This window comes from Nicotiana tabacum, chromosome 20, assembly GCF_000715075.1.
Source record: "Nicotiana tabacum cultivar K326 chromosome 20, ASM71507v2, whole genome shotgun sequence".
NCBI classification, from domain to species: Eukaryota; Viridiplantae; Streptophyta; class Magnoliopsida; order Solanales; family Solanaceae; genus Nicotiana; species Nicotiana tabacum.
Genome location: NC_134099.1, coordinates 77127206 through 77137895, shown reverse-complemented (window position 1 = coordinate 77137895; position 10690 = coordinate 77127206). Strand labels below are relative to the sequence as shown.

Sequence of the window (10690 nt, the reverse complement as noted above, 5' to 3'; positions counted from 1 at the left end):
AAAAACTAAAAACCTCAATTATTAATTAGAATCCACATTTATACAAGGATGTGGTTCAAAATTTGAAGGATGCCAACGTTGGTAATCAATTTTAAAAGGAAAGATTGGTTACAAAATTGAGCAGAGACGATGCAAAAAAAAAAAAAAAAGATAAAAGATAAAAGAAAAGATCGAATGTCGCAGTTCTGCCTTTGCCGCCATCACCTCTGCCAGCTTCATGGCCGCAACACCACCTATTTTGGTTAAAATCGCATTTGCTTTGTCATGTTGAGACCCCTTCTCCTTTGTAATCTTTAGATATAAATGTACTCGAATCTGTTTAAATTTTAAAATATATATAATTTCCGAAATATAAAGACCTCTGTAAGTGCCTCATGAGAAATCTGCATTTGGTTGTAGGTTTATTTATTGTCACATGGCTTCTACAGTTGGGAGTTTTAGGATATAGTGTATGCACATGTACTTAACCTTGCTTCTTGGTAATGTTTGACAATGCGGGATATGACACAGATACCCCACACAAATCTCACAAAACTATTTTTTCACATTAGATTTATCACAACAGGGTCCTCTCTCCATTTTCGTTTCTCTCATCCTTTTATTGCTATTCTTCTTCTTCTTCTTTGTATCATTTAATGTATAATTGAAAGCTAAAATTAAAAATTGTAACCGTTGGATGAATAGAAACGTAGATTGAATGCAAAGAGTCATCAAGGAGACCTAAATGTGCAAATGAAAAGAAGAAGAAAAAATAAAGAACAAACAAAAGAAGCGACTTAAAAGAGTGAGAAAGGAACTTAATAAAGGAGGAAACGTGGGAGTAATAAGGAATGCCATAAATTGGGTACTTGAAGAGACTCGAGCCTTTATAATTTTTTTAGAATTTAGTGTGGCCTAAAGAGTATAATAAAGGCTAGATAACTAAAAGAGTCAATACATTATTTAGCTAATTTATTAAAATGAAAATAAAGGGAAAATGGCAAAAAATGAGAAAAAAGATAAATAAGAATCTTGGCCAAAGAGATATGCACCTCATCTTTTTTATTCTCTCTTATATATATATATATGCACAGCCAAACAAAGTTGAATAGAACTTTAAGAGGACAAAATTGAGTATCAATAGTAGGCAACCTAGGCAAGGGGTTTATTCATATTAGTTCATTGACTTATTTCATATTTTGTTAAGTTTCCTTTTCGTTTAAAAATCTTATTCTTGCGACTAAAATTATTCGAATAAGATGTCAATTGCAGTATTAATTTTTTTTTTGTTTGTATTGTCCATGAAGGGATGTATTTTCCTTATTAAAGTTACTCTTATTAGCATTTTTTACAAATTATTAGTAAGTGGAAATTTGGTTATAACTACGATTTAGATACACTATGTTTGAGTGGAGGGTTGTAGGCGTTTACTTGTTTTTTTTAAAAAAAATTTATATTTATGTATTTTTTTTATTTTATTGAATTGACTTTGAATCGAGAACATTAAATAAAGTTGGACCAAATTACTCCTATTCGGTAATTATATCACTTATTTATGAATAAAAAAATTATAAATCAAATCGAATCAAATGAAGTGAACAAATCGAACAATAACCCCCACTTGATATTCATCGCTAGCACTAGGTTTGCATTAAAGACAATGATAATATAATTTTCAAGTCCTAATTCTACTTCTGATTATCAACATATTTTTCTGATGATATTTAAATATTTAGAAATTATGCAAAACACAAAGACATCGTAACATTTATTTTTAGAAATAATGAAAAAAGTTATTTTTTTTACTCTTTAAACAATAATAATATTCCTAGTAGTAAATAACAGTTTTAGGCATAATACCTCAAAGACCCCCTAAAATTTGGCTATTCGACTATTGTTAACCCCTTGGATGATCTTGTTCCAAGAAAGTGGCATGCACGTGCATGCCACATAGATTTTTCTTCCCTCTGGTATTCTTTTTACTACTACTAATAATATATATATTTTTCATCTTTTTAAATATATTAAATTTTAGATAATCTTTTTTGGATAAAATTTATAATAAAACATGGTTAGAACTCCACTATTTGGGCTAATTTTATTTATTTGGCTAAAATAATAAAATTTCAATTGATTTTTTACATTTGGCTTGAAAAAAAGGCCATTGAAACAAGTACTCACGGGATCTAAAAAAAGAAAATAATGTAGTTTGAGCTTCATTATTTTGGTAATTGTTTTAGATAAAAATAATGGATCTATAAGCAATTATTTTTAATTTTTTTTTGCCTGAAAAAAAAATACACAATGAAAATAAATAACCATTATATCCAGAAAAGAAATAAAAAGTACACAAGTATTATTTGTGGCTATACTTGTTATATTTGATAAAATCAATACGTAATGGAACTCGCTTCGCTTTTCTGATTGATAGATAAAATAATAGAATTAGGAAATCCTCTATTTACTGAATAATAACTTTTTTGTTGACAAAATAGTAAACATCATTTCTATTCCAAGGTGGGGAGTTTCATTTTCCCCATCGACCTATTTATTTTTCTAAAACTAAATTCTAAAAATCCTTAAATTATTATTAAGAACTAAATTAGGTATCCCAATAACAATTAAAAATAATGAAGTTGTAACCATATTTTTTTTATTGATTTGACTAGCAAATATAAATATATAGTTAAAATAAATAGCCGTTGGTTCTCGATCTTTTTAGCTAGAACTTTTTTATTTGATTGAAATGATTGAGTTCCAACCAAACCAAAAAAAAAAAATACATTTGAAACTAATAGTCATGGTCTCTTTTGAAGAAATTAAAACATTAAAAGTTGAGCTAAAATGCATTATATATTAAAATGAAATAAGAAAAATACACAAATATAACAAATAAATCATTCTATACGATTATTTGACAATTAACAATAGCAAAATAGCCTATCTAAAAATTGATTTTTAATTTTTCTTTATTTTCATAGCGCTTTTTTGCCACGTCAGCATCCGAGAGGTAGCAACTACTTATAACAGTGAAGAGGGTTTTTAGGCATTCCGCCTAAATTTTGTTGATCAAAGTTTCCTTAAACCTATGAGTCATTTCCTTATATTTCTCACGAAAAACCCTAAACCATTATATGTTGACTGTTGTGTCCCTCACATGTACAAAAGTCACACGTGCACTGTTTCACTCACCGCATATAAACCAAACCCATGGGTTTAGGCGTGTTTAGGGTTTAAGGCAGTACCACTCCAACAAAAGAGCACTTCTTCACTTGCAAGCTCTGTTGCCTATTTTTCCAAAGAAGAGAAAAAGATGGGTGCTGACAAAGGGAAGAAGCAAAAAGTGGAGGAAGAGAACAACACCATTGATGGTGAGCTCGTTTTTTCCATTGAAAAATTGCAAGAAATACAAGACGAGCTCGAGAAGGTAAAGTAATACCTTTCTTCCTAAATATAATTTTTTAAATTTTGAGGTAAAAAGGAAATATTTTTACTCCAATTGTGTTTATAATCCAAGATCTTAAGTGGATTCGGAGTACACTGCATCTACTACTTTGTAACAATTTTTAACTTAGTGGGTATGGAGTATTAGCAACATATACTCTTTTTTAAAGAATTAATTTGAGTGAAAAAGAGGACCTTTGATGTTTCTAATAGAGAATTTGGTGGTAGTAGCTTCTAAATAGGGTGTGATTCACCCAATTTGATATGTTGAAGCGGATTTTGTAAGTGGAAGGTTGTTGCAGGGGTATGGAATTTATTTCTTTGCGTGTGTTGATATGTTATTATTGGGTTTTCCCCGTATCTGTATATTGAAACCTGGGAAGATTTAATTTTTGCAATATATGCCTCCTCGTATTGGTCCAAAGTTTTGCAAATTGGTGTGTAGATTTTATTTTTGCAATATATGCCTTCTCGTATTGGTCCCAAGTTTTGCAAATTGGTGTGTCTGTAAAAGAGAAATAAGATATCGTGGCTTCCTCTTATTGTGGAAACACAGTATCTTTTTGTTGAACTAATGGTAAAACGCTAATCTTGAACGAAAAGTGAGTGCAACCTTGTTTATGTATTTTTTGTTGCCTTGCAAAGAACTCATGCTCGAGAATTGCATAAGCTACTTTAGGGGATTAACCTTGAGGTTTAGGTTGGCAAGATTATGTCTGAGTTACAGCGTGCGAAAATCGTCATGATTTAATTATCATAGAGAAAGAAAAAGAATTATCTTCATTAATTTTTGTGATTTGGGGCATTTCTTTTCTTTTTTGGATATGTTATGCGGCATCATATGTTTTAGTTCCTGTTTTAGCAGTAAGTATTTACATGATTGATGATCCTTGACTTCATTTATGTGGTGGAAGAAAGGCCAAGATTTGGCTACTAAGCTGCACTCAAGAGAGTTGACCTAGTGGTCAATGAAGTGGATACAAACCTTGGAGACTAGCAGAGACAAAAACATATAGGTGCTTTCTTCCCATTTGCCTAAGCCTTGGTGGGTAGATTACTCGGTACCTGTGCTGGTGGGAGGTAGCAGGTACTCAATGGAATAGTCGAGGTGCATGTAAGCTGGCCCAGATGCCACCGTTATAAAAAGGAAAAAAATTGGCTTCTAAGTTTGATGAGAATAACAACTGGTTTGCATCCGTGGGTTCCAATTTATATTTCTGCCTTGTTTTCCTTTTGAGTTAACTTTCATTATTCTAATGCATCATTTTGTCGTTTGACATTAATAAAACGTCACCTGCTCCGCTGATGATGCGCCTCAACTTCTTAAATTAATCCTTTACCTTTTCATTAAAAAAGAAAAAGATTTATGGGAACTCATTGGAGGAATAGTCTAGTAATCCATCATTTGTCCATCAAAGTTCAATCTGCAAAACACCGTTGGAGCATATTTCTAAAATCAGCACCAGTCTAAACCAAAATACTGAGAAGAACATAGAGAACTGGGACAATTTCTATATTGGTGGCGCTCTTAGATCTTCCTTTACACGCAATATGACAAAGAAAAGTGTGTGAAAGATGAGAACCTTACATCCTAAGCTTCCCTTTTTTGCATGCATGTGGTAGTATCTATAGCATATAATTCGACTCCATGATTTTTTGGAGCATCATTAATAAGTACAAGAATATAAGCTGTTTTGCTACTTTGCTCACAACGTAAGCTGGTCGTCAGGGTATAATCTTATTTAGGTGAAACAGCAATAATTTTTTTTAGTTCTGGAAAACTTAGAGTTGATTGCTAGATTTCTTTTGTTTAATTGGTCTTACATGTTAACTAATGAGCATTTCAATTTTCCTAGCAGATCAATGAGGAAGCAAGTGATAAAGTATTGGAAGTGGAACAGAAGTACAATGAGATCCGCAAGCCTGTCTATGACAAACGAAACGACATCATTAAAGCTATCCCGGACTTCTGGTTGACTGCTGTTGGTGAACCTATCCTGATACTTCTCTCCATGTTATTGAAATTCTGAAGTCCTTCTCATCTAATTGACTTGGTGCATTTGGTTGCAGTTTTTGAGTCATCCTGTCCTAGGTGAACTTCTAACTGAAGAAGACCAAAAGGTTTGGTTCTAATTTGTTGCTTATAACACTATATTAAACTGGATTATTACCAAATCTACTGCTATTTATTTGGCCAAGTTTTATCAATGGTGAACTTGTCATTACTTTTAATGAGTTAATGCTGACAGCTGATTTATCAATTATGCTGTCTTCTATAACAAAATTTTGAAGTATCCGTTAAATGCTTCTTGAGTTCTGCATCTCAAAATGTAACTGCCTTATCCCATGCTAGATCTTCAAGTTTCTAAGTTCTATTGAAGTTGAAGACTCTAAAGATGTGAAGTCGGGCTACTCGATAACCTTTGTAAGTTTCCTCCTCTACATGAAATTAATGTACATCGGTATATGTTGCCTTTTTTTTTTGGAAATTCAGAATGTTGATATCCTCTTTTTCACAGAACTTCAATGCGAATCCTTATTTTGAAAATACAAAGCTCACAAAGACCTATACCTTCCTTGAAGATGGACCCACAAAGATTTCTGCTACAACAATAAAATGGAAAGAAGGCATGGTAAGTTCCCATTTTGTAGCTTGAGATGTGACACGTTCTGTACGTTCCATATCTCGTCATATTAATTATGTTGGTCGACTCTTTGAAGGGCATTCCTAATGGATTTGCACATGAGAAGAAAGGAAACAAGCGATCTCATGCTGAGGAAAGGTGAGTTTACTTATTTCTAGCATTTCTATATAATCTTAATTTAATCAAATTTGTTTGTTTATTGATTTTGTGCTAAGACTCAACTTAATCTCTGTTATATTGTCGGAAACCTTCATTTGCATAATGTCTGATTGTAGGCTCGCTCATGTCAAACTTTGTTGATGATTACATCAGAAGTCATTTGGTTCACATAGTAGTTATAAGGGGATTATAGTGCATGAATTGTTTTTGTGGGGATTAATAATGAGGGGATTGTTATGCATTGATTAATGATGAGGAGAATGTTAAACATAAATTACTTACTTTAAAAGGGCATTTTTGTCTTTAAAATAGTTTAATCCTCATATTGCTAATACACATTCTTATTTCACATCTAATGTCGCATAAAATAATACATAGATTCCTGCATAACTTAATGCAAATATTATTTAATACCTCCAGCCAAACACTACATTAGCTATGCGACGATTATTTTTTGCTTATGCGGCCAACCAAACACTATATTATCTTATGTGGGATTTTATGCTGGTATTTGTTATTCTAAACCATCAACCAAACGACCCCTCAGTGTTTGTCAATGCACATTATTACTGATGGGGCGTATAATTGGTCCATTGTAGTGCCTTTCGAATGGTGTACCCTAATCATTATAGACAATATTGGTAACTGGAATGTTTTGTTTCACAATTGCTGGTTTTTGGTTAATGGTGGGACTGAGCTTGGTCATCATAATGAGAAGTTGAGAACAGAAGCCGAGATTCTTTAGAAATCATGCCAGTAATTATTGGTTAATGCAGCTATAAAATTACTGTAGCAGTACTGTGTCCTCACTGGCCTTATTTTCTGTAGTTTCTACTCTAGCACTTTCTTGATAAACATTGCGATGTGATAGTTCTGGTCATCCTTGCTCAGTTGCCTTCCCTCTTTGGGTTTTCTATGCAGCTTCTTCACATGGTTCAGTGAAGTCAATCAAAAAGATGAGGATGAGGATGAGGCCCTAGAGATTCAGGATGAGGTATATGTTTATATCTTCTGTAGATTTCTTTGTGATGATTTTTTCTTTCCAATTTTCTGTTTTTTTTTTTGGGGAGAGGTGGGGTTGACGGTGCTAATTTGGTACACAGGGAAAAGTTCTGCTGAAAGATTTTTATTTTGACACTTTTTACCTTTGTCGCGTTTGCAGGTCGCTGACATAATTAAGGATGACTTGTGGCCGAACCCTCTCACCTATTTTAACAACGTTAGTTCTATTCGATCTTCCTTCTTATTTTATTTAATAAATATTTAGTCATGAAATGCTTTTGATAACATCATCTAAGCATTATTATACCACAGGAGCCTGATGAAGAAGATTTTGATGGTGACGAGGTAAAGATACATCACTTCATAAGTGTCATATCTGTATCATGGATAAGTGCATGAATACTTAGTTTGTTGTGACTGTTTGTGTGTTTCTCTTTGAGCATACATTTATGTAAGAATATTTCATTTCCTTATTAAGCTCTTGCATTATATCTTCAAATTAGTTGTATGGCCATTGTTGTAGATAATGTCAGACATTCTTCCGAATTGATATATCAGCTTCATAAGAAGGTACTTCCCAAGGTCAAAGATCGTAAGTAAGAAAGGGTCATTGAGGGTTGAAGAAAACTGTGGAGTTGAGTGGAGCTTGAGGTTGTAACTACCTTATCACTAGAATTCAAGTGTATGGTTTTGGTTGCTACCTTGGGTGATCTATTGTTGCATAAGTAAATTGTTGAGTAATCTTGCTGTGATGATGGCATTAGATTGAGCACTTACTAAGTGTTCTCTATCTCCTACGTTAAGTACTTTTTGGGGAAAAACTATTTTCCAAGTATAACTTCCTTTATCCTTTTCTTTCTCCCTACTTACTATGTCAATACAACAGCAAGAGAGCGTGCTCTTGAGATTGGAGGCCTTTTGAGATTTTCAAGAATTTTCCTTATTTTATTTGGCTTCATAGAAGCATAAATTCTAAGCATAGTTTGTTTGCTCCATGGAGGCTCTAAAATCCTACACTCTTAAGGTCTGCAACTTTCCACATCTTCGTCGTGGTGGTTTCTTTCTTTTCTTTTAAGGCTCATGCTACATTTTCTAGATTATTTCTGAGCAGTTTTCAGCTTGGTTGTGAGCCTCAGGAGATTCATTTACCATGCTTTCCAACAAAACTTTATTGGTCTTGTATCAAGTCAAAAGTAACGAAAGGGGACCTGAAAAATATAAGACACCACAGGGTGAAAGGCAAGGTTGGACGAGAGTGCTTTTGGCTGATGATTCAAAAGACATTTTCTTTTGCAATAATGAGGCTGCTGAAAATATTTTTTACTGGTCTTCCACTAATAAATGTATCCTTGCTCTTTGCAAAATGAGTCTGATATCAAGTCCAGAGGGTTAGAATGCAGCCCTTAGAACACCGTAAAGAGAGAACAGTAGGTTTAAGTTTCAGGCAGGGTAGGGGGGAGTCGTAATTGTTACGTTTGAAAATGCCAGATTACTTTCTACTGTTGAACATATCTTTATTTCAATGGAGACTCTGCATTCGTATTTTGTTCTTGGGCCTAGGATATAGGTCTCTGTTGGAAGCTACAAGCTATTTGATTAGAATGAAGGTTGGGTAGCAGGACATTCAGTCTTGTTACCCTTCATTGATTAGGAAATAAAAGCAGAGGGGATACAATATCTTCACGTCTTACTCCAACCTCTCCCAAATTCGCCTATAAGGAAGAATACCTTTTCATTTCCAGTTTTTTCAAACATGAGAAGGGTAATTTTTTAAACCTAGGGGAAGTCTTCGTGTAATTCCCCTCCCTTTATCTTCTCTCTCCTTGGTTTTATCATAGTGCATATGGTCCAACACTGGTCAGGACAACTTAACAGTAAATTGAGATGTATTATTGACAGAACTCAGGCATTCTTTGATCCTTGATAAGTTACGGCTGAATTGTACATAGTATCATTGGTAGAGAAGTATCATTATGATGCACATCATTCTTTTTGGCAGAGGAACAATATTCTGGTACTATATGTGCAATGTAGATTTTCGGGAATGGGGCACAAATTACTTCTTGATTAAGTTGCCTGTTATTGATTATATCAGGTGAAAAGACCTGTGTTCAAATGGTTCTTGACGGCTCTTGTCAAGAGCTGAATGAGTCATGAATGACTTAAAATTGTATAACTGGCTTTAAGAGCCCGTTTGGCTTAGATGATTTAAGTAGCTGATAAGCATTAGGTGCTGAAAAGCACTTTTAAGTGCTGAAGCTGATTTAAAAAATAAGCCGTTACGTGTTTGGATAAAAGTGCTGAAATTAATAATAAGCAGCTGAAGAATTGGGTATACGAAGAGTTTTGTTTAAAAAGAATTATTTTAGGGATAGAATAGTAAATATTTTGGTCAAACCTAAAGTGCTTATAAGCTGAAATTTGATAAGTTGGGGGAGACCAACTTATGACTTTTGGCTTATTTTTGGCTTATAAGCACTTAACTTATAAGCACTTTTAATTTTACCAAACGCGTAGATAAGCCAAAAAGTGCTTATAAGCCAGTTTGACCAGCTTATAAGCTTAGCCAAACACCCTCTAAGTCTTCCCGAGGTTATTAGGATTGCAGATAATGTTCTCTGGTCAGATTGTTGAATTGGTTGATTTGACTCGAATGCTAATGCAGGGAAAGGACAGTGAAGGCTCTGAAGACGAAGAGGAAGAAGAAGAGGAGGATGAGGATGGTGATGAAGAATGAAGGCAGATAAACTGTTCAAGACCCCTATTTTGGGATCTCGTCTTCAGCGGTTTTAATCATCAGGGTTTAATGTCTGTAAAGAGGCTTTGAATGTTGCCAAAGAACAGAATAACTGTGGTGACTATACCTTTTCTTCTCTTGTATGGTTATAACTTATAAGCAAAATATCTAATTCCGGAGGTTCCAAAATGTTTTCATTAGGCTAGTTCGATTAATGAAGTGTTTGTCTGGCAAAAACTGATAATGTTAGGTTATTGAGTTATGATCATGTATTATATTATATGCTCACTAATAGCTTAAATAGTGAAGTAGAGATTTTGTTGTTCTATCTGGAAAATGCCTCCACACGTCAGTGCTCGTCTCCTAACTTGTGGAATTGAAGGACCTGACATAGCTTTTAGAGAACACCTCGCCTTTTTAGTTCTCATCTTCAATGGTCTGATCATCAGGGGTTTTTGATGTCTACAAAGAGGCTTTGAATGTTGCATAAGAACGGATTATTGATACTGGTGACTTTAATTTGTTGCTATGCAATAGCTAATTCTGGAGGTTTTATGAAGCTTACTTAACTTAAAGCAGGAACTTTCAGTTTTTTCGTTCATTGCATGATTTATTAGGTGAAAACTCATACAGCTGATTTCATATCAATGAGCTTAGAGGTCTAAGGGAGCAAATAATTTTTAATTTGGATCATTGCTTCAGGGAAAGCAACCAAGTTGCGGAT

General features: G+C 33.8%; 1 protein-coding gene across 2 annotated transcripts; it reads left to right on the top strand.

The window, feature by feature from the left end:
- The first annotated feature begins 3174 nt into the window (after positions 1–3174).
- Positions 3175–10292, top strand: LOC107824938 (NAP1-related protein 2). Of its 2 annotated transcripts, XM_016651755.2 has the most exons (10): positions 3175–3406; positions 5283–5405; positions 5494–5544; positions 5777–5848; positions 5943–6056; positions 6145–6206; positions 7149–7221; positions 7390–7446; positions 7542–7574; positions 9895–10292. In XM_016651755.2, the coding sequence occupies exons 1-10, from the start codon at positions 3293–3295 to the stop codon at positions 9964–9966; spliced, it is 771 nt and encodes a 256-aa protein (XP_016507241.1). In that variant the 5' UTR covers positions 3175–3292; the 3' UTR covers positions 9967–10292. The 2 variants fall into 2 exon arrangements, with proteins under 2 accessions (XP_016507241.1, XP_075096724.1); XM_075240623.1 differs by lacking the exon at positions 7542–7574.
- The last annotated feature ends 398 nt before the right edge of the window (positions 10293–10690 follow it).

Excerpts from the sequence above, each read along its gene's own strand:
- LOC107824938 (XM_016651755.2), top strand. The coding sequence starts at position 3,293 with ATGGGTGCTGACAAAGGGAAGAAGCAAAAAGTGGAGGAAGAGAACAAC. Across the intron at positions 3,407-5,282 it reads TACAAGACGAGCTCGAGAAG|ATCAATGAGGAAGCAAGTGA; the intron begins GTAAAGTAATAC and ends TTTTCCTAGCAG. Across the intron at positions 5,545-5,776 it reads TAACTGAAGAAGACCAAAAG|ATCTTCAAGTTTCTAAGTTC; the intron begins GTTTGGTTCTAA and ends ATCCCATGCTAG.